Source organism: Equus przewalskii, chromosome 3, assembly GCF_037783145.1.
Source record: "Equus przewalskii isolate Varuska chromosome 3, EquPr2, whole genome shotgun sequence".
Classification (NCBI taxonomy): domain Eukaryota; kingdom Metazoa; phylum Chordata; class Mammalia; order Perissodactyla; family Equidae; genus Equus; species Equus przewalskii.
In genome coordinates, this window is record NC_091833.1 from 28,484,315 (window position 1) to 28,508,403 (window position 24,089).

The 24,089-nt window shown below is 43.6% G+C and overlaps 1 protein-coding gene across 1 annotated transcript in view; it reads right to left on the reverse strand.

Moving 5' to 3' along the window:
• Positions 1 to 22,346, reverse strand: part of CDYL2 (chromodomain Y like 2) — a 156,848-nt gene extending 134,502 nt beyond the window's left edge. The window contains exon 1 of the mRNA XM_070612351.1: positions 21,922 to 22,346. Within this exon, the coding sequence (XP_070468452.1) occupies positions 21,922 to 21,945 (24 nt within the window). The 5' untranslated portion in view covers positions 21,946 to 22,346. The remainder of the gene's footprint in view (positions 1 to 21,921) is intronic.
• Between the last annotated feature and the right edge of the window lie 1,743 nt (positions 22,347 to 24,089).

Genomic DNA, 24,089 nt, shown 5'->3' on the forward strand with positions numbered 1-24,089 from the left:
TCAGCAACATATACAAAGATTTCTAAAGAAAGCTTAGTTATATCACCATTTAAAATACTGAAAATTTCAAAACAAGCAAAGTATAGAATCTAATATACAAGGTGATAAATTATACGGTATGGCATATTAAAATCATGTTATAGGACACTACCAAAGAAAGTAAAGAAATATAATATATAATTAAAAAGAGTTACAAAACATTTTGCACCGTATGGCCATAATTTTGTATTCTGTGGTTATTACATACACATTTGGATATTCCCTGTGTAAACAGAAAAAGAGATTAGAAGGATATACATCAGTGTTAGCAGTGGACACTGCTAAATAAAAGAATTGTGAGTTATTTTCTTTCCTGTTTTTCCTATTTTCTAAAAATTTTTGGCAGTGAATATGTATTTGCTTTATCCGTATTTATTAGGAAAACATATAATGGGGAGAGGAAACTGAGAAGAAGACACACAAGCACTTTCATTCTAGCTGATTTCAAACCTCCGGACCCAAACTTATGATGATCTGAGGACCTGAAAACAACCTTGTAAGGAAATTACAGAGTGTAACTAGCAATTTTTTAAAATCCTGAAAAAGAACTGCGTGCAGAACAGAGACACACACGCTGCTGTTCCTGTTCTACAAACTGCTAACTAAGCGGCTTGCTGTGAATTCTTGGTAAAAATCCTAAAACGGATTTTTTAAAGGTTATTTTATAGGTCTATACAAAACTATGAAATGATTTATCAATAACAACATGGAACCATTACAATAAGCAAATCCTTCACACCAATCTCATTTCCTCCTTTAATAAGATTTGCAGGGTTGTACACAAGGAAAACGATACAGATGTACAATATCTTAAAAGCGACAAGGCATTTGACAAAATCTTCCATATAATTTAGAGGAAGATGGTAAAATGTCAATAACACAAGGGTAGGGTCAGTAAAAAGTAGTAAACTAAGGACCTCCAAAAAATCTAGGAGGTTTTAACTGACTTCAAGATTCATATGACCTAATCAAACAACAAAATGGCTTTTTAAAAATTCCAATTAAATCTGTCAAGAAGATATAATGATTATAAAACATATGCACACCTAACGCTCTAGCCCCAAAATACATTATGGAAATTGAAAGAATGGAAGGGAGAAATATACAGCTCTACAAGAGCTGGAGACTTTAAGACTTCACATTTAATAATAAATAGAACAACCAGAAAGATCAGTAAGGGAACAGATGATTTGAAGAAAACTATAAACCAATTACACCTAACATACAGAAACCAAATGCACAACAGCAGCAAAACATACATTCTTCTCAAGTGCACGTGGTACATTCTCCAGGACAGACCACACGCCAGCCCACAAAACAAGTTTTAATAAATTTTAAAAGATTGATATCACATAAAGTATCTTTTTTGACCACATAAATAAAGTTAGAATCAACAATAGAAGGAAACACAGGAAAGGAATAAAGTTAGCAATCAATAATAGAAGGAAAATTGGAAAACTCACAAATAGGTGAAAATTAAACAGCACTCTCTTAAACAACCAATGGGTCAAAGAAAAAATCACAAGGGAAATTTAAAAATATTTTAAGACAGACAAAAACAAAACATATAAAAACTTATGAGATGTAGTGAAAGCTGTGCTCAGGGGGGAATTTATACCTCGAAAGACCTACATTAAAAAATAATCAAGGGGCCAGCCCAGTAATGTAGTGGTTAAGTTTGTGTGCTCCACTTTGGTGGCCCAGGGTTCACAGGTTCAGATCCCAGGCGCAGACCTACACAATGCTCATCAAGCCACGCTGTGGCAGCATCCCACACACAAAATACAAGAAGACTGGCACAGATGTTAGTTCAGCAAGAATCTTCTTCAAGCAAAAAGAGGAAGATTGGCAACAGATGTTAGCTCAGGGCCAACGTTCCTCACCAAGAAAAAAAAAAATAAAGATCACAAATCAATAACCTAACTGTATACCTTAAGGAACTAGTAAAAGAAGAGCAAACTAAACTCAAAGCTAGCAGAAAGAAGGAAATAATAAAGATTATAACTGAGATAAATAGCGAAGAGAACAGAAAAATAGAGAACATCAATGAAACCAAAAGCTGGTTCTTTGAAAAGATCAACAAAATTGAGAAACTTGTATCTAAACTGACTAAGAAAAAAAGAGAGAAGACTCAAATTGCCAAGAGAAGATATTACTACAGACCTTACAGAAATCAAAAGAATTATAAGAGAATGCCATGAACAAACAGCATTGTTCATGTAGGTCATCGAATTTGCCGGATACCTACATGACAAACTGGATAACCTACATGAAATGGAGCAGTTTCTAGAAACACACAAACTACCAAAACTGACTCAAGAATAAATAGGAGATATGAATAGACCTATAACAAGTAAGGAGACTGAATCAGTGATCAAAAACTACCAACGAAGAAACGCCCAGGACCAGATGACTTAACTGCTGAATTCTACCAAACAATTAAAGAAGAATTAACCCCAATCTTTCTCAAACTTTTCCAAAAAGCTGAAGAGAAGGGAATATTTCCTAACTCATTCTATGACACCCCCATTACCCTGAAACCAAAGCCAGACAAAGACATTACAAGAAAACTACAGGCCCATATCTCTTATGAATATAGATGCAAAAATCATCATCAAAATACTAGCAAACCAAATCCAGCAGCATAGTAAAAGGATCACACACCATGACCAAGTGGGATTTATCCCAGGAGTGCAAGGGTGGTTCAACATATAAAAATCAATAAATGTAATGCACTACATTAATAAAACGAAGGAAAAAATACGTGACCATCTCAGTCAACATAGGAAAGGCATTTAACACAATCCAACACCCTTTCATAATAAAACCATTCATAAAACCAGGAACAGAAGGAAACTTTCTCAACATGATAAAGAGAATTTATGAAAAATCCATAGCCAACATCATATCCATGATGAAAATCTGAAAGCTTTTCTCCTAAGACCAAGAAAAGACAACAATGCCCACTTTCTTCACTTCTATTCAACATAACACTGGAAGTTCTACCCTAAATATGACACCAAAACCATACGCAATGAAACAAAAAACAGATACTTCATTAAAATTACAACTTTTATGCATTTAAGGACACTGTCAGGAGTATGAAAAGACAACCCATAGAATGAGAGAAAATATTTTCAAATCATATATCTGATAAGTGTTTAATATCCAGAATGTATAAAGAATTCCTACAACAACAACAAAAAAAAAACCTCAATTCAAAAACGGGCAAAGGACTTGAATAGACATTTCTCCAAAGAAGATACACAAATGCCAATAAACACATGAAAAGATGCTCAATACCATTAGTCATTTAAGGAAATACAAATCAAAACCATAATGAGGTACCATTTCTCAACTACCAAGATGACTACTATAAAAAAAAAAAAACACGCAAAGTAACAAGTGTTAGTGAAGATGCAGAGAAACTGGAATCCTCGACACACTGCTGATGAGAAAGTAAAATGGCACCGATGTTATGGAAAACAGTTTGGCAATTTCTCAAAAAGTTAAACACGGAATTATAATATAACCCAGCAATTCTACTCTTGAGTATATACTCAAAAGAACTGAAAACAGGGCCTCAAACAGACACTTGTAAGCCAAGTTCATAGCAACATTGTTCACAAGAGCCAAAAGGTGGAAACAACCCAAGTGTCCATCAAAAGATGAATGGATAAACAAAATGTGGTAGACATACAATACTACGAAATATTATTCAGCCATAAAAATGAAGGAAATTCTGATTACATGCCACAACATGAATGAACCTTGAAAACACTACGGCAAGTAAAAAAAAAAAATCAGGTAGAAAAGGCTATATATTTATATGAAACACAAATATATATTTATCCATTTCTGTCCTTATGGATTTGCTATCCATAAAGGTATCCATTTATATGAAATACCCAAAATAGGCAAAGACAGAAAGCAGATTAGTGGTTGCCATGGGCTGGGGAAATGAGGAATGCCTACTTAATGGGTGTGGGGTTTCCTCTCAGGATGATAAAAAATGTTCCAGAACAAGACAGTGGTAATGGTGGCACAACATTGTGAAAATACTAAATGTCACCAAACTGTATACTTAAAAATGGTTGAGATGGCAAATTTTATGTTATATATATTTTACCACAATAAAAAAAATTGTGATATATACATATATATGTAAAACTTTGCCATCAGAAAAAGCTAATACAATGTTAATACACTTATTCTATTTTTCTATTTTATCAATGTTTTTGCTTTTATTTATGTTATTCCTTTTTTATGGTTCCTTTCATTTTTGGTTGCTCCTTTGTTAACCGCATGAGATGAACGTTGAGTTAATTCATTTTGTTTTTAGTGTACGTGTTTCAGGTTATGAAAGTTCCTCTAAGCTCCACTTAACTCATTGCCCAGAAGTTCTAAGTCTTCTGTTTACATTCATGTTATTTTTTCAATATTTAGTCTGCAATTCAGGTTCTGGTTTTTTTTCCTGAGACTAAATTAATAACAAGCCCAGCGTCCAAATTACAAGAAGCGACCTTGGCTGATGAAACCAAGAAGTATTGTAGGTAGTCCATTTAAGGTAGGGCGTCAAACAGACTAGAGATACCCACGAGAGAACAACCAGGAGGGTGAAGGTTAGGAAACACAATTGATAAAAGGAGGGAAAAACAGATAGTGATGCTTACTCTGGTGGAGGAAACGGTCCTAATTTCTAGTGGCCCAAAGCTTTCTGGAACACTTGGAAGACTCCCACAGACACCTCTCATGCTCTAGGTGCTGGAGATACATGACGGAGCAAGATGTGACCCTGCCTTAAAGAAGAAAGCCCCTAAATAAGTATGAAAATAACTGACTGATTACAAGGACCAATGCGGCGAAGGGAGCAGCACAGCATGCTCAGAGAATACATAACAGGGAGGTCTACCCTGGTCTGGGGGTCAGGGAAAGTGTCCTTGGTGAATCAACTTTAGGGCTGAAAAGTGAGGGAAGAAGAGACCAGACAGGGCCAGGGGGGCCTTCCAGGTACAAGAAACAGCATGAGCAAAGGTCCTGAGGCAAAGGACATTTGCATGAACTGGAAAGAGGCAGTGAGTTTGGTACCCAGAGAAGAAAAGGAAGAGCGTTCTTAGCTGAGCCTGGAAAGGTAGGCAGGTGTTACACCATGTTGAGTATTTGGACTTCTGCCCAAGAGCTATGGGAGGCCATCGAAGGCTTTGGGATGAAAGTGACATGTGCAGAACCACCTTTTCAAACATTCACTTTGGATACAGTATGAGAACAGAAGACGGCAAAGAGGAGATGTTGGTAGTCCACTTAAGAGGCTATTGTTTCTTCCAGAAGAGAGAAAGGAATGGCTTGGACTAGGACGGTAGCAGGGGAAATGGAGCTATCCAATGAAATGAAACCAATAGTTCTTGGCGACTAAATTCATTACTCTTACAAACAGGTAGAAAGTGCACAAGGAGGCAGACTGTGGCTCACTGTAACAAAGCATTTTCCAACAGCAAGTACACTCCACCAAAATGTGAGAGGCTGCCCTTCAACGGGGAGCACCTTGCTTCCTTGGAAAGTTTCCCAGGAGGAACTGGGTGATGATATGTGAAGAATGTACACACTGGGGGAGGAATTAGACTACATGACATCTAAGATATTCCAGCCTCTAAGACTCTTTACTAGAATCAATAGAAATGTCAGGTCCTCTGGACAACCCAATGCAAAATACCTAGGAAGGAAAGAAACTGTATTTCCATCTGTATATGTATTCTCTTATATCTTAGTTTTCTTCTCTATTCAAGTTTTCTTACAGAAAAGTACACTGATAAATTACTGTCAGTACTTTACAGTTTGTCACACAGATGGTAAAAAATTAGTTTCCTATATCTCCTATTTCTTTCTATTGCTTTAAGTATTGGTATGAATGGTTCTGCTTATTTGAACATACTATCTTAATTTTAGTAAAGATTAGCAATATGGATGCTAACTTTTTTAAAGCCAAGTGTGCAGACCCATTGGCTGGCATGTGGGATTATTTGCCTCACCCATGGGAAGCCTGGCTGTTTTAAGCACAAACCCATATGTACACTGTCCACCAGACACCAAACTCTAAGTACAGTACATGGTACTGAAGAAAGAGTTTCAAAACACTATCCCGCCAGTTTCAACCATGAAGGGATGCAGACACCATGCCAACCAAAATAAATAAAGAGCATATGGGAAAATACACCGAGGCTCCTAAGGATGCTGAAAGGATGAAATGAGACTGACCAAGAAACGTTACCAAACGCCCTCAAAACCACTCTTCTCAATGCTAAAGCCTGAGTCAAGGCCAACCAACACCAACACCACTGAAACTGGTTCTCCATCGTAATTACCAGGTGGGCAGAGCCATCACTTTCTCTGAAGCGACATGGCTGAAAGCAACGTGACAAACATCTACTCAGACAGACTCAAACGGAAGATTGCCCGTCCTGATGAACTCATCTCACAGGAACTCCTTCACATGCTAACACGCAGGCTGGCCTGGGTCACCCCTCTCTTGAACGATACACGACATACACAATTGTGTTTTCGTGCTATAAGCATGGAGAAGCAGGAATATTTTCTTGTTCCTTTTCTTGTTCTTGTGCAACAGTCACTGACCTATCCCCGAGATTCCGCGTAAAGCACAGGTCCAAGAGAGAGCCTACGGTACAAGTACACCGAGTAACAAAAGGAGGGAAGTCAGAAGGGAACCCATGGGCATTTTACAATTTAGCACAAGATGAGTAGTGGTACTTCAGATGACCCGGTTTAAATCTCGGTTGTACCATCTGGTGACTGTGAGCCCCGGCTTCCGAATCACAATCTGGGGTAATACTAGGAGCCATCCCATAGGAATGACTAAGTGAAGAATTTAGACAGCGTCTGCCACACAGTAAACACCCATTAACTGCTTTTATTACTGTTTTTGCCATTATTATTAAGATTACTTTATACAAGAATCATAGGAAGTCATACTTCAATAACCTCTCTATGCATCAACTAGGATCAGAGGTTAGACTTCTTCAAAAGATATACAGCAACTCATTAAGTCAAAAGCAAATGGGGTTTGCATGAGCTTCCCAAAAAGACAACACCGTAGACAGAGCCACACAAGGGTAGGGGTGGGGAGTAATAAAACATAAAAATCCCTCAAGATATCAAAGACTCTTCCAACTCTGCCATGTTTGAGAAGCAAGGTGAGAAAACAATCTAGGACCTTCTACGTGGTACCAAAACATACATCAATTCAGAGAGAAAATTAGGTCTATGGTTTGAAGAGGGTATGTATGTTCTTCCATCCCAAAGGCAGCCATTGGGTGGTTCCCTTTCTCTTTCTATTAACGACAAGACCCTTACCAAAGTCTGTTTCCCGGGTCTCCATGTGTAGCGTATTCATCAAAGTGAATGTGGTTTTAGGTGGCAACACAGACAAGCAAATACAGCAATGCAACTATCAACACGCTAGAATTTTGCCCCTTCACTTTTTACTGCAATGGGTGCTTTGGGTTCCATACTTGATCTGACTTCCAACAGTTCATAAATGAGTTTGGATTTCCAGGAAAAGTTTAGATATCAAGTGCTCCCCATAATGTCAAGGCCTGTGACTTCAGCCGGTGAGGCAGATCCTAACGCCATTCTTCTTCAACAAGAGAATTAAACAAGACTCAAGGCTGTGCTGAGCCTCACTGGCCTCTGTTACTAAGTCTTGCATAAGCAAGCAATAATGACATCAAGATTTTCAAGGCGACTCTCTAGAACAGCGCAGGAAGATATTGTCTCTGTCTCACGTATGACACACTCAGATTTTAGTGAAGGCAAGTAGCCAGTTTTAGCATCTCAAGCATTTGTCTCCTTCAAGAGAGTAAAAGAGGCCCTCGCTTTTGATCTTGTCGGAGATGTTAGTGGAAGACTAAGCAGATGACTTCAAAACTCCCATCCAACTCCAAGATTCAGCATTCCTTTGACTGCCTTAGCTTTATTAACCACGCAAAGCCAAAAGCTGTCGGTGAATTTTGCTTATGAGAAACCAATATCCACTGATTGATTGGTCAATAAAGACAAAGAAAAGAGACTAAGGAGTTATATGCCCTTAGGAAAACTGAAAGATTGAAAATGCCTTCAAGCTTCATACAAAATAGATTGTAGAAATACCTGAGACAATTTCAACTTCCGTGTAAATAAAAGACAAGTATATTAATTCCCTCATTACACAGATTTGAGTTTTGCGCTGTGCTAGTGCTCAAGACGGGCCAAGACAGAGAATCCCTGCCCTCACAAAACTTACCAGCCAGGGGGAGACTTCGAAAACAAGATGATAAATTACAACACATTAAAGCGAGGGCTATAATGAGAGAAGAATCAGGTTCCACAGGAGCCCAAAGAAAATCTTTGATGAGTCAGGGAAGTTTTCCCAAGAGCTCCATCTAAGCTGAGACATAAAGAATGAGCAGGAATTAAGCGAGCAAAAATGGGGCAGGGCTGGTGATGGAGAGCACCCCAGTCATCTGGAAGGGTGTGATTAAAGGAGAGTACATGGAACGTTCCAGAAACCAAGAGCAGATCTCTCTGGAGAGGCTATCTATTGTAAATGGAGACACAGTAGGAGGCGAGAAGGCATCAAATCACAAAGAGCTTATGCATTACTTAGAGGTAGTTCACCAGGAGAGAGACGTGATAAAATGGGGATTTTAGAAAAAGCCTGTGAGGAGAGTATGGAGAAAAACTGGACTAGATGCAGAGGTATCAGCTAAGAGGTTTTGGAGCGACCCAAGCAGTGGGAGTTTGTCTCCTGAATTGAAGTGATGAGAGTGATTAAGAAGGGAAAAGGGCAGATTCAAGAAACAGGCAGGATGCTGACTCAAAAGAACATACATGGTATCTGGGCAAAATGAAAGAGGCCATGCTTCTGGCTAAGGAACAGGTGGACGGAGGTCCTAGTGAGGCTAGGAACCCAGAAGGAAAAGCAAGTTTTACACAGGAAGATAGTAAGTTCAGCTTCGAATATTTTGAGTTTGAAGAGTCCAAGTGGAATTAGATGGACAGCTCTGGAGCTCGGAAGAAAAGTCCAGGCAAGCGTCAGAGACTTGGAAATCATCCACACAGTTACCCTAGCACAATGAGAGAACAGAAGAACCCTGGACAAAACCCTGAGAAGCTCCAAAGTTTGAGGAAGAGGCAGCAACAGATGAGGACACAAAGGTGACTGAAGAGTGGGAGAATGACCGAGAAAACCACATTTCAAGAATAAGAGGCACAGACCCAACAGAAATGACAGCCTCCAAAATACTGGCCCCCCTGTGGACATGTGTGCCTGCTGCATGGGGAAACGAGGGAATCACACCACCATCCTAACACACGCCCGTCTGTGAGGACTCAAGACCAGGCTGCCCCATGAAGCTGGCAAGTGACCAACGACGTCTTCAATGGAGCCACCAATAATCTAAAATACAACCAAGGTGACAGACGTGTATTCTGGAGGATCCAGAGCATCCATTAGTGGATGATGTGATGCTCCACCCAGGTCTCCTTTTCAGGGTGGATGTGCCCATCCCCTCTGCTTCTAGGAATATCTCTGCTGCTCACAGATGTGCCCCTCAAAGGGAACTGTCCTCTGCCACAGGGAACTTCCCTGCCCAAGAATACACTCCCTCCCATGGGGCAGCCTACCAGCAATGACTGGCTGATGCAAGGATATGATGGCCCAGTTCCCTGGCCTCAATTTGGGACATTTCTGAAGGGCCATCCCAGCTCAAGAGCCTTCCATAGGATCAGCTGAGACCTCGGTTGTAATCTTACTGCAAGTCAGCCTCACCATCGGTCTAGTCTTGCCTTCCTCACTTCCCTACAGGTGTATCTCCGAAGCGCATTCTTCAGGAGACCCTCTGGATACAACTCTCCATTTCAGAGTCTGGTTCCAGGCAGCCCAACCCAAAAAGGATGGTGTGTATCAAACAGGGCCAACCCACTGAGGCAAGAGTAGAGAAAAGAGGCAGAGCTGCAAATGGCAGCGGCAGCTGCAAACTATAGGGCGGTCTTTGTGCGTGTCGGCGTGAAAGGGGTTCTGTCACATGCAGGCCTCGACAGAGAATGGCTACTCTCAACTGAGTCGTCACTCATAACGAGGGACAATGGCTTGAATGTTTCAATTCGCTTTAAGGGACTTTTGTTACCTAACAAAGCTACACGAGATCTGGGGGAAGGCAAAATGGAAACATGAATTTCGAGGACAATCTGATGGAATCTTCTTAGAAAAGGGAGAGAACACCACCGCACAGGAAGCAGAAAAGGAAGCTCACTCAAGAGAAGGCCAAGGTGGCCTAGAAGCATCAGTTCAAACGTTTTCAATCATTCATTCAACAAGTATTTACTGAAAAGCTACTATGTGTCCAGCAAAGTGCCAAAGAGTTGGGAATACATCATGACTAATACAGACATGGTCCTGCCCTCAGAGAGCTTAGAGTCTAACAGAAAATGCTGGGGCTCAGCAATGTAACCCTTTTCCCAATCAAAATGGCCCCAGAAAACTAAATATGTAAAATCTCTTAGCATAGATGTCTTTTGTAAGTTTAACTTATGACAGCTTCTCATCAGTGAGTTAACTCATGAGCACAATAAAGCCTATTTTGATTAATAGAAAAATTTTTAAATGAGGTCCTAGGATGTTAGCTGTCATCCAATTAACAGCCTCAGCAATTTATTTCTGCATTTGGTCTGCTTGTAAATAAGAAAACAGTCTTTGATTTGCTATGAAAAGTGGCTGTAGCAGTATCAGTTTGGCTTGGATTATCTTGTCTTGCAATATCAGGGTACACTACACTCTAACCGATCCTGGAGTCTGAAAGAAGAGACGAAGGACATGTCTGTTTTGTGGCTGAACCTGTACATAAAACAAGTGCTCACATTCCTTCTCTCAAATTTAAAAGTCAGGGAAAAAGGATCTGGAACTCTCAATCATCCCAACAGTACCTTTTATACAACATAAGGAGAAAAAGTGCTACACTTTCAATTGTTATCACACGCTGATGGTCACACCACATCTAGACCATTCACCGACCACCACCATCTGACCCTTGGTGTTTCACTGAGGTATCTCACACCTCACTGAGTGGTATTTCATTGAATGGGGTGCACTGTGTTGTAAAGAATATTTGTTTGTACAGTTTTATGTGGAGAGCTATGAAGAGGCCTGAATTTCCCAGGAACACTGCAGACCTACAACACTGCTAAAACAGTGCATTGACCACAAGTTCAAATATATGTCCAGAGATGGCGGGAAAAGCTGTATTCTGAGGTCTGCTCACAAAAAACAGTTGACCTGTCTGCCCTCTTTAATGTACTGAACACTCCAATGTGTTAAAAATGTGGTCTACAACCGGATCTGGGTCTTAGGTTTTGCGATGATCACATTCTGAACAACAATTGAAAAGACCTTCAAGGCTGCAGCCCTAGCACCTCACAAAGTTCCAGGCACGGAGTCAACAGACAGTCAATATTTGATTGATGGATTATTAAATGACTATTTCTAAATAAAATTCAAATCCAGTATTTGCATAATATCCATGGTTTGTTAGCAGACCCCTTGAGACATGATTTTTAAAACAATGGACTAGAAGACAAGGCAATGAAAACCAAAGAGGAAAATTCCCCGATCAAGAATCTGAGAATAAGGTGGTGGCCCCTCGGCAGGGGAATTCCTGGCATGGCAGTGTGTGGCCCAGAGCCAAAGTCCCACAGATGTTTCTCAAGTTTCTGCTGATCCTTCTTTAAGTCATTTATGAAGCCACATGGTGATGGGTCACCCCCAGGAGATTCTAGGAGAGTTGGGGGGACTGGAGTTGAGGGAATAATTTAGGAGCAGTGCCCTTTATAATAAGAAAAATGGGACATAAAATGACAAACCAATGGCCCTCCAAGGCTTCTCAGGAACCTATTGCTTTTTAAGGGCTGGTCAACTGACGGCCTTTTCCCTGGAGTGATGCGACCTTCGGAAGTAGCGGCTTCTATCCACCAGCTAAGTCTAAGGGGCACTGTCAGAGGGAGACAATCAGCTGGAAGAAGGGACAAGAGGAGGTGGATCAGGACTGAGAGGAGCTATTCTACAAGCCCCACCATTCACTCAACTACCAGAGCAGGAGGCTGACTCAAGGCAGGGGTGAATTTCAGACCCAGAAGAGGCCTCCTCTGGAGGTCCAGCACCACCTCTGCCGGCCATCCGAGCACAGCTCCACGGAACAACAGCAGTGTGACAGAACACCAAGGCCTGGCGGGGTTCTTGGAGCTCTGGGCTTGCCCCTCTTGACACATGCATACAAACAAGGTGACGACAGCTACTAACAAGGGAGGTGTTTATCTGAAGAAGTAACAGACTCAAATCAGCAGGAGAAATTTCAAAAATAGAAGAGATCTCATCTTACAGCAGAGGCCACCAAGGTTTAAGAAGACTAAAAGACCTACCTAATGGCACACTGTTATTATGGCGGAGTGTGAACTAGAACCCTGACTGCTTCAGAGTTCAACCAGAGAAGCAGAACCACCATACATTACAAGATTTATTGCAAGGAACTGGCTTACATGGTTGTGGGGCTGGCTAGGCAAGTCCAAAGTCCACAGGACAGGTCATTAGGAAGGGGAAGCTGGAACTCTTCCAACTGAAGCTGCCGTCTACAGATGGAATTTCTTCTTCTTTGGGGAAGCCTCAGTTCTAACCTTAAGGCCTTTCAACCGGCTGAATCAGGCCCACCATGATTATCTAGAATAATCTCCCTTACTTAAAATCAACTCACTATGGACTTTAATCACATCTACAAAATACCCTCACAGCAACACCTAGATCAGTGTTTGATGGAATAACTGGGGACTGGAGGGAGCCAAGTGGACACAAAAAATACCATCACATTCACTTATCAATAGCACCATCGTGATCTGACAAACCCTTAATAAAGAACTTTATCTCCCTGTCCTCCACTCAGCAAGATCTTTTCCTTGACCAAAGTTTATTTAGAAAGATTCTGTATGCCTACATTATACATGCTCTTTTTTTTTCTCCAGCTAAAATTAATTGGACTCAACAGTCATAGGTCAGCAGGAGATGGGTTTATAGGGTTTACGGAAATTCACTTCTTCTAAGAATGTAAGTCCAATAACCCAAAGTCTACACCACAATCTTTTGTTATCCAAGTCATCCAAAAAAGCAAAGCATGTCCAGAACTAGGGGAACGGAGATGGCTGATCCATTCTCCCACTTCATCCCTGGATATCACGTTCCCTCTCTCCTCACTATCTAGGAGATTCTTAAAAGTGCTGCCCATACAAGATGTCTCTACATCCACATTCCCAACACTTCTCACTCATCATCACACTGCAATGAAGCCATTCCCCACCCACCAACACACTCTTTGGAACAGATGCTCCCTAAGGTTACCAATGACTTCCTGGTTATTTAATCCAAAGGACACTGTTGACCATGTCTTTTTTCTTGAAATGCCATTTTCCATTGCCTTCTATAACAGCGAAGCCTCTTGTTTTTCCTTCTGCGTCTCTTGCTACTCCTCATAAATCTGATCTTCTTTCTCTTCTTCCATCCCTTAAATGTCCATTTTCTCCGGTACTCCAGCAGTGCACCCGCCTCATGTTTACCCACTATCCTTTGGCTTTAATTATAATCTAGATACTAATGATTCCCAATCTCTACCTCCATGCCAGATACTGCTTTTGAGTTTCAGGCTCATATGACCTACTGCTACGTATATCTAGGCCTGACTGTCCCACACATACTCTGAACTCATTGTCCTTTCCACAGCCCCCTTCCTTCAATCCCTGCTTCCTCCTGGGTTCACTATCTCCACGAGTGGTTCCACCACCCATCTACTGGACCAAAACAGAAATCAAGAAGTTGTTCCTCAACTCGTGGCTTTCCTTCATTCTCTACATACTGACAATCAAGTTCTATTGAAGAGAGGAGTGGTTACTACAGCTGAAAAAGCACATTTTCCAGCCTCCTTTGCAGCTAAGTGTGACCACATAATTATGTTCAGGCCAACGAGATGAAAACAGGATTGTATGGCACTTCCAGTAAGCTGTTTATAAAGGATGACCTAAATTTTGCCCTTGCCTCCTTCCTGTTTCCTCCATCCTCTTATGAAAAAGATGGCTAGAGCTCCATGGCCACCTTGGACCAAGCAGTGACCTTGAGGACAGAAGCTACAGCTGAAGATGAAAGAGACAGAAGGAGCCTGATACCCTGAGAACTTCACAGAGTATCATACCAACCTTGAACTGCCTGACTCCAAGCTTATTTCATCTAAGAAAATAAACCTTAAGTCACTGTTATTGTATATTTTATATTATATACAAACATAAGCCTGACTTATGCACCAAATATGTGCTGATTCTTTTTAAATATTTCAATTCCATGCATTTCTCTTTGTCTCTTCTACCACTCCCTTAGTTCAAGCCACCAATATTGCTTGTTTCAATCACTGAAACAGCATATGAACTGCTCACATTAACTAGTCTTCCTCCAATCTAACCCACTGTCCTTTTCTGAAGGACAATCTGAGGTTATATATCAATAGTGTTAAAAATGTTCACATTCTTCAACCTAGTAATGTCACCTCTCAGAATTTATCCTGAGGAAAACAATAAGATATGCATACAAATAATTATGTTCATGGAGATTAATAACAGCAATATTTATAATGGTTTACAAATGGAAATACTCTAGATGTCCAACAAGAGGGGATTAGCTATAGACAAAATGGTGCAGCTATTCAAAGAAAGTTAACCTGTCATTCAAAATCATGATATAGAATCATATTTTATATCATATATATGTGAAAATAAAATGAGTTTTAAAACAGTATGTACCCTACATTCCAATCTGGTTTTTTTAATTACATAAATATATACAGAAAACAATTTCACTCTTACATTTCTATCTACTTCAAGAAGCTGACATTTTAATTAATGCAGGTATCACATTAGTATTTATTGAACATCAAGTGTGTGCTAAGTGCATAATAATAGTTTTCTTGGGTATTATACTTTTTATTTTTCTCTTTATGCTTACATTTTTTAAAGATGCAAAAATACACAAATTGCTTTCAAAAAGAGAAAAGATAAATATTCCCAATAAGTCCTGCAAATATGATTATGCTCATCACCTAATTTAAACTCCTCAATAGCCACCACCTCCTCTGGAGGCCTTTTCCCATTCCCCCAAGGCTGGATCTCCCCCTGCTCCTAGAGAACCCCACGTTCCCTTGTCCTAACACTTTTCCATTGCACTCTAAATCATTTTCTTAACTCTATCTCCCACTAGACCGTAGGTTCATTGAAAGCACAATCTCATTTCTCCGGTAGCTGGCATATATTTGGTGTTCTATTAATGTGAAATGAACAAATGAATGATGGTGGCATGAATTCGGCCACATCTATACCTCTCTTCACCATCCAAGAGATGCAGAGGGACTCATCTTTGGAATCTAAACGTATGTCTCCAATACTTAGGATCTTTGATAATGACCATGCCTGAACCATTCCTTAGCAATCAGTCAGGGTGCAAGGAGCTACATCGACTCCCTTCAAGGACAGTTTAAGCCCCCAAAGAAATGATCTTACGCAGTGAGGAATGACTTGACATGAAAGTCTAGTTGAAAATAAGCTCACATCTACCCACGGGGAATAATTTAAAATAACTTTCAAAAGGTGGGAGAATCATACACCCATTCAATATCCATCAGGAGCCTACTACGAGCCAAGGAATCAATTCAACTCAACCGATGTATTTTCTTTGACCATATCTGCCTCTTCAAATACTGGTACCGAGATTCAAGAAGTTATATCGGTAACCATCTGTTCTGCCTCTACACGTGTTTCTTTAACAGCAATTAGTTCAGACACAATTGGTAAACAGGGGAATGATGTCAGCGCAACAACTAAGTTGTGTAGATTCTTATTTCATTCTTCCTAGTTTGCTAATATTTGGAAGCAATCATAGGCAAGCCCGCTCTAAGGAAAGAGGGAGACTTGATATATGAAGACCTTAGAACAGAACTGAATACACACTCAAGCACCTTCTTTTAACATGAATAGCGGCTGATGGCGGCTTCGAGAACACTATGCTTTCCACTCTGCTAACCTGCCCGATGAAGCTGCAAGTCACAGATGAAGCTACGAAAGAATTTCTCCCTATATGGATGAATGAAGAGGGCAACACCTTGGGCCAGTCATAATTATTTTCGTTTGTTTTCTTGGTGAGAAAGATTGGCCCTGAGCTAACATCTGCTGCCAGTCTTCCTCTTTTTGCTTGAGGAAGACTGTTGCTGTGTTGAAGATGATTGTTAACATCTGTGGCAATCTTCCTCTATTTTTTTTTTTTTTTTTGTATGTGAGACACTGCCACAGCATGGCCTGATGAGCGGTATACAGGTCCATGCCTGGGATCCGAAACTGCAAACCCCAGGCTGCCAAAGCAAAGCCCAAAAACTTAACCACTACACCACCAGGCCAGCCCCCAGATTTAATCTTGATGACAGTGGTCTCTATTAGAAGCAAATGCCCTCTGCAAGCTACAGAGAGAAGAAGGAAGCACAGGCCCAATTTGAAGGATGTAAAGGATGGACTGACCTGTTAAAGGCAAACAACAGCCTGGTAGAGATTTAACTGAGCTGTGCTTTTATTAGATTTGTTTTTGTTTTTGTTTTTGTTTCTGGTTACAAAGTTCCACAGGTTTTCAGCGGTCTGAATCAGTCTTGTTTTTCCCATAAGCCCTGTACTTTTAGTGCATGATTCTGCAGAACGCACGGTGGATATATAGTGCTATAGCAGAAATGCCTGTGTTTATCAGCGTAGCAGAGTTTTTAATTAAAGTAAATTTCTTTCAACAAAACTAAAATTATCCTATTGTTATTTATTTTACTTGGAATGAAAGCAGTAGTTTATATTAGAAATATATATATATATATATATATATATATATATATAAACACACATGTACACATTACATAGATATGGATGCCTGCCTGTTTATCAATCCCCAAAAAAGACATATAGCACATTTCAACCTTTTGAGATAGAACTTTGGGAAGTATAAATAAATAGAATGTTGACAATCACATAAGGAACTATGCTGTCAAGTCCATCTCAATAAATTTCAACTTGGCCACTACTGACATTCTCTACAGACATACAGCACTCTCTCTGAACATTTTCGCCAACGAAGTGGAGCCCTCCTCCACAATGTCAGCTAATCACAAGGGAAGGGGTTTGAAATACCACCCAACAGCCACAGGGAAAGCCACATGGGTGACATTCAATCTTTCCAACGAATAACAGGCCAGTTCTCTGGAAAGGGACTCAGCCACACTTCCTTCCAGAGAGTCACCCCTACCCATGGTGTTACCACCACCAAGAGACCATGAGCCAGGGAAGAAAAGAGAACAGAGGGTAACACTCAACACAAGGATAACAAAGGTCACCCAAGGTTGTTTATGGGTACAACAGTCCCCTTATCCGTGGTTTCACTTTCCGCCGTTTGGGTTACCCGCGGTCAACTGAGGTCCAAAAGTATTACATGGAAAATTCTAGAAATAAACAATCATTGGTTTTAAATTGCACATCGTTCTGAGATGTGTGATGAAATCTTGCACCCTCCCAATCCATCCTAGCTGGGGCGTGAATCATCCCTTTGTCCAGTGTATCCACGCTCTATACGCTACCTGAGCTTTAATCTCTCAGTAGTCATCTGGGTTATCAGACCGACTGTCACGGTACCCAAGTGCTTGTGCTCAAGGAATCCTTATTTTACATAATAACGGCCCCAAAGCGCAAGAGTGGTGATGCTGGCAATTCGGATATGCCAAAGAGAAGCCATGAAGTGCTTCCTTTAAGTGAAAACGTGAAAGTTCTCCACTCGATAAGGAAAGGAAAAAAATCGCATGCTGAGGTTGCTAAGATCTACAGTAACTTTTATTACAGTATATTGTTATAACTGCTCGATTTCATTATTAATTATTGTTGTTAATCTCCTATGGTACCTAATTTATAAATTAAACTTTACCAGAGGTACGTACATATAGGAAAAAAACATAGTATGTATGGAGTCCAGTGCTATCCGCGGTTTCAGGCATCCATTAGAGGTCTTGGAACATATCCCCCGCGGATGAGGGGGACTAATGTACTTAATTTGGTATTCCCTTCACTGATTCAGTCAACAAGTATTTGAATGGGCAAGGAGTTAGGGACACAGAGATGGACGAGAGAACTGGACTCCTTATTCTACCGATTATGTCTTCCTGATACCCAAACATCTTAGAGAATGATTGACTGCAATCCTGAGGTTGCAAACTCTAATGCCAACTGGAGCTGCATAAATATGAGTGAAGCAGAATGAGTGCATGGTCACAGGGAGCACGGGGACAACAACAAACTAGAGATCACATGCTCCATCTAAAGGTACTCAAATCCATTTTTCTGATCTACTCTCGAGGCAAGGCAAAATACATAGCCCAGACATGGCTGACAGACTGCCACTTTATGACCTCACGTTTAGCAGAATGCAGACCACAGCATCTGGATAAGGAAGATCATTTTGTATCCAGATACCTGACTCTGAAAAGACCAACCAATATTTACGATCGGCTTCCTATAGGTGATGGCTATACCACACCAGACGATGAGATCTCTGCTATAGGACAAACAAAGCAAAACAATCTATCAAGATCCAAAATTTTGGCAACTGAGCTTGATCCCATATTTCTTCATTGTGACTGAAGAGTACCATTACACAAAAAAAGTTTTCATTTTCTAGGATCTTTTTTCTTTTTTTTTTTTAAAGCTTGACACCTGAGTTAACATCTTGCCAATCTTCTTTTTCCTCTTTTCTTCTTCTTCTCCCCAAAGCCCCCCAGTACACAGTTGTATATTCTAGCTGTAAGTCCTTCTGGTTGTGGCATGTGGGACACCGCCTCAGCATGGCCTGATGAGTGGTGGCTTGTCCGCGCCCAGGATCCGAACAAGCAAAACCCCGGGCCACCAAAGCAGAGTGCACAAACTTAATCACTTGGCCACAGCAGCCAGCCCCTGGGATCTTTAAAATCAGCACTTATTCCTAAAAAATGCTATTGGCGGAAGGTTTACTCTTTACAATTTAATGTCTGAAATACCAAAGAGAAGACGAAGAATCTCTACAATTCAAATCACATCTTCGCCATGAAAGCTCAAGAATAATGTCAGTAGACGCACAGGTGAAACACATCAATTACAAATTGCTATTAGTTCTCAGCCCACTCAAAATGTGGTTTCTTGGTTAGAGGTTACAAGAGGCCATTTTATATGTGCTTGAGTGTAATATTTAGTTAACACAATGCCATAATTGAGAATGAGATGAGTTTTCTTCTTTATTTTTCTTTCAAGGTCAATCAATGTACTGGATATTCCAAGATCTGTCCTTAAATCAACATCCTATTTTTTTACACACACAACAATTTTACAGTTAGGAATATATACGCTAAGGTGCAGTTTAGCACTTGTTTTTAAAGTTAAATTTGGACAACAAATTAAATTCCTCAGTATATGTTGTGTAATGTAGACACAGGCTATAAAAATGTTGACTTTGGTTATATTCTCGTAACACAAGTTACCCCTTTTAGTAATGACTATGCGAATAATCAGCCATGGGAAAACTATTTTACATCTAGTACCATTACCTCCAACACAGAAGTAATTATTATTATTGTCCTGTTTATTGAACTTCAGTAAGAACTCTTGATGTGCTAAGATAGTTCCAAGGCCAGTATAAAAACTCCCCTCTTAATAGACTCATCTGGCAACTATAATTACCAATGTTAAGGAGGGCAGTTTCAGATGAACATTAAACAAGAAATTATCCCCAGAAGGTTCTATAAGTTCCAAACTTTAAATGGAGAAATACTGACAACTCCCTAATATGCCCTCTCAACGCCTTCATGATGCAACTTTTGACCCAGACAAGGTCAGCAGCTCTAAGATGACTCAGTATCAATGAGTAGAAAAATGCATGCTCCCAATGAGAGGAGCTTTGCCCCTGAACAATATCCACTTTTGGCCAACGTCTTCATAATGCTGGTTATATTTTGGGAAGCTCAATCAAATCTTCCATTTTACTGTACTTCAACTTTTGGTTTCAGAAATTGTTCCACCATCTTGAAACAGATCAAAGTGCCTGGGTGACGCGTTGGCCACAATCTGCCAAAGTTCTTCACCAGGTTCCTACCCAACTTCATTTTCCTTATTAGTAGAGGGATGAACAAGGCAGTAGGGTAGAGAAGAGGTCAACTTGCATCATTCTTTCAAGGCGTGCCAAGATTATCCACTGGCCCCACCTGAGGCGCTGACTAGCGGTCCATATCTGGGCCTCACCAAGTCCAGAATCATCCAAAAAACCCTGGTTGACCAGGGAGCTGAGATGCGAACCTGCCTGTTCTCCATCCTTCTTCTCTCACATCAGCCAGCAAATGCACCATCTGAAAAAGCTTCAGATGCCCAGAGGGCCCAAAAAAATAAAGCTCATTGTGGGTGAATCACCCTACAGTCTCTTGTGGGTGAATCACCCCTACAGTCTCCTACCCAGAAGGCTACTTCCACCCTTTCAGGGTATTCACCTCAATTTAGCCCAAAGCCTTAATAACCAGAGCTAGTGTTAACGCATTCATTTTCAGAGAGTCCAGGTCCAGGCTGACCACTGAAGCTAGTTTCTCGAAGGATCAGCAGGCCTTCTGGTTAAAGATGGCTGGTCTCTTAGCTTCCTTATCCTGAACCTCCTCTTGGGGGCCAACACCTCTTTGGGGGCATTCTCCTCAAGGAGTGGGGACTGTTTCTAGTTCTGTCCACTCGTCGAGAATCCAGAAGCAGGAAGAGTCGTATCCAGAGCTAGCCAAAACCTAGCTCCAGGGGCCATAGCTATTTCTCCATTGTTTCAAAGACGCCAAATTAACGTCTTCCTTGACCACTTGGAGACGCTTTCAAAGTATCCAATGCTGGCCATTACCTGTGTGGACCTGGAGACAGGTATCCACCGAGGGAGACGCAGAGGCCCAAGAGCAGGGCTCACATCCCTTGTCCTCTAGCAACGTGTTACCACCCACCTCTGGCTTCCATGTTCTCTTCCTTCCACCGAGGGCCCTCTGCAGCGCCCCCTCTCGCCCCCAGGGAGCCACGACACGCGCAAAGACCGCCCCCACGCCCCGGCCGGGAGGGCTTCCGAGCCGGTGACGGGGGCAGCAGGTGGGGGCAGGAGGGTGGGGCCTCGTGGCCCCGGGGAGCGGTCTGGCGGGTGTCCCCCGAAAGCCCACCCAGCCGCCCCCTCCGCAGCCCCCCGGGACCCCGCTCCGCCGGGGCTGGGCTCGGCTCCCCCCGCCCGCCCCCGTCTCCCGCGCCCCCGGCCCAGCCCGGGCCGCGCCCCGCCGCCCCGCAGCCCCCCGCCGGCCGCGCGGCCCCCCGCGTCCCCGGCACGTCCGGCGCCGACTTTTACCTGTACTTTCTGCACTCGGGGCGGCTCGTCGGGCGAGAAACACCTCCCCGGGACCGCTACCTCCCCCGCCCCGGCTCCGCCCGGCTTCCTCCTTCCCCTCCAAGGCCGCAAAGTAGATGGAGTAAGAGAGAGTGTGCGAGAGAAAGAGAAAGAGGGAGCGGGCGCGGGCGCCGCGGGAGGGCGGGCGGGCGGCGGGCGGGAGGAGGCGCGCCCGGCCCCCGCCGCCCTCCGGCCGCCGCCGCCGCCGCCGCCGCGGGCTCGGCAACTCCGGCTCGCGCCCGGCCCCGGCCCCGGCCCGGGCCCCGCCGCCCGCCCGCCGCCCGCCGCCCGCGGCGAGGGCCGCCCGCGCCCCCGCGGCCCCGTACCTCGTAAAGGTCCCCAGAAGCCATGCCAGGCTGCGGAACTTGGCTCGCCGGTTGTGCGCGTCTGCTCGCTCGCGCCCTCCGTGCGTGTGCGCGCGGGGGCCGGTGTGCGCGTGTGAGTGCGCGCGTGTGTGTGCGAGTGTGTGTGTGGTGTGTTGAGTAAACTGTGTTTTTGCAGAATGACAGGCTTGGGGGCTGCCTATGCGCAGAATCAGAGCGGGCGGCGGCGGGGCTGGCGTAACCGGCAGCGGCGGCGGCGGCGGCGGCGGCGGCGGCACGAGCGCGGGCAGCAGCGACGGCCGCGCAGCGCGCCCGGGAGGCACCGACGCGGCCCGAGCGCCCGGCACCGCGACCCGGCCACCCGGCGGCGGCGGCTGCAGCGGGCAACGGCTCGCCCCGGCGCCGCCTGCAGGAAGCCGCCCCGCGCCCGCCGCCGGCCCGGACGCTGCTGCTGCCACTGGGCGAGTCCCCGCCCCCCGGGAGCCCGGCCCGGCCCCCGGGGCGGGGGGGCGGGGGCGGCGGCCGGCCGCGCCCCGGGGGACCGGTCCCCGAGCCGGGGAGCGCGCGGGCCCGCCGAGCGGGCTCCCGAGGCGGCCGGCGGGGTCCCCCGGGGGTGGCGGGCCAGGTGCCCGCCGGGCACACCCGGCCCCGGGCTGCGAAGGGGCGGCCAGGGAGGCAGGTAGAGGTCTGCGGTGGCAGGTCGCAGAGAAGGGGCCCCAGGCGGACTCAGCGGCCTGGGGCCTCACCTCTCCCTCGCACCCCACCACCACCCCTGGGAGGGGAGTGGGCGCCGCCCTGGGAGACCTGCCCCTGGGGGCTGAGCGGTGCCTCCCCGGCGGCATAGCCCCTCCCTCCGGTCTGGTCTGTAAGATGGGGAGGCCACAGGGAGGAGGACGAAATGGCCCATCCAGAGGCACTAGGGAGAGCCAGGACAGCACCCATCGACCCTGGAAAGTCTTTGGAGCCAGGGTGGCCTTCCCGCCATAACCCCCTCCCCGAGTTCATTCACTCATCCATTATTCAACAGATGTTTTCCAAACTCTGCCCAGTGTCCTGGCACAGTGTCCCTGGACAGGCACAGCGGGGACCCTGCCCACAAGGGACTTTGAGTCCTGGAGGAGGGACTAACCACGCGCACGTGAGAAGGATTCAGTCGTTCAACAAAAAGAGTTCCTACTAAGTGCCAGCTCCAGAGCTGGAGGTGCTGGAGAAGCTCTCTAAGGTCCAAACTCCTTAAGTCATCTCTTCCTACTAATATCATGGATAAACGGTCACTCTTCTGTTTAAAGCCTTCTCTCTAAAAAAGATGTAGTTACCTTAGAACCTGGGACGGCAGGCTGTTCGAAAAGTGGAAGAAAGGTCTTCCTCATCCCAGCCCAAAAAATGCCCAGTTGGTCACCTCTCCAGATGTGATGTGGATGTTACTCACATCATCCCTCGGTCATTTCCTATTTGTGAGACTTGGGACAAATCACTTTACCCATCTGAGCCTTGCTTTCCTCATGTCTAAATTGGAGGTGCTGATAAACACCTAAGATGATGGGAGAATTAAATAGAGGATCTATGGACCTATGAAGTGGCCTCTGCCAGCAGATCTCAGTAAAGGTTATTTGTGTCTGAATCTGGACCCTGAGCTGCCCTTGTGGAGAACGAAATGGCAAAGAGGCACATATGACAAAGAGAAAGGGTTTAATCCAGAGGTTGTCAAACTTTTAAAAGTCACCAAATTTTTCAATTAAAAAAAATTCCACAGAATCCGGACCGCAGAGTTTTCACGTCTCACTCATTCTAGGACACGTGAGTTTGCATATGCTGTTCCCTCTGTTTAGAATGTACTTCTACATTGAATCCATCTGGAAAACTCTTCCTCCTCCCGCAGGGGCTTGTTTATCTTTGTGTCACAAGCATCTATCACTATTCCTGGCAGAAAGTAGGTACACAATGACTGTTTGTCAGACTATGCCAATACAACAAATTTTATACCAATTTCTAGTTAAACCTCCATACTAAAGCAGTGAGGGGGAAAAACGGCTGAGAGTGTGGAAATAATAAAGTGTATTTGGTTTAGAAACTGTGGAAATTGTCATAGAGGTTCTTTTCCCTTTTCATACTATTTTCCCAGTGGCCATGGTTTTACATAATAACATTAATAATAAGCAGTTCTCTATCTG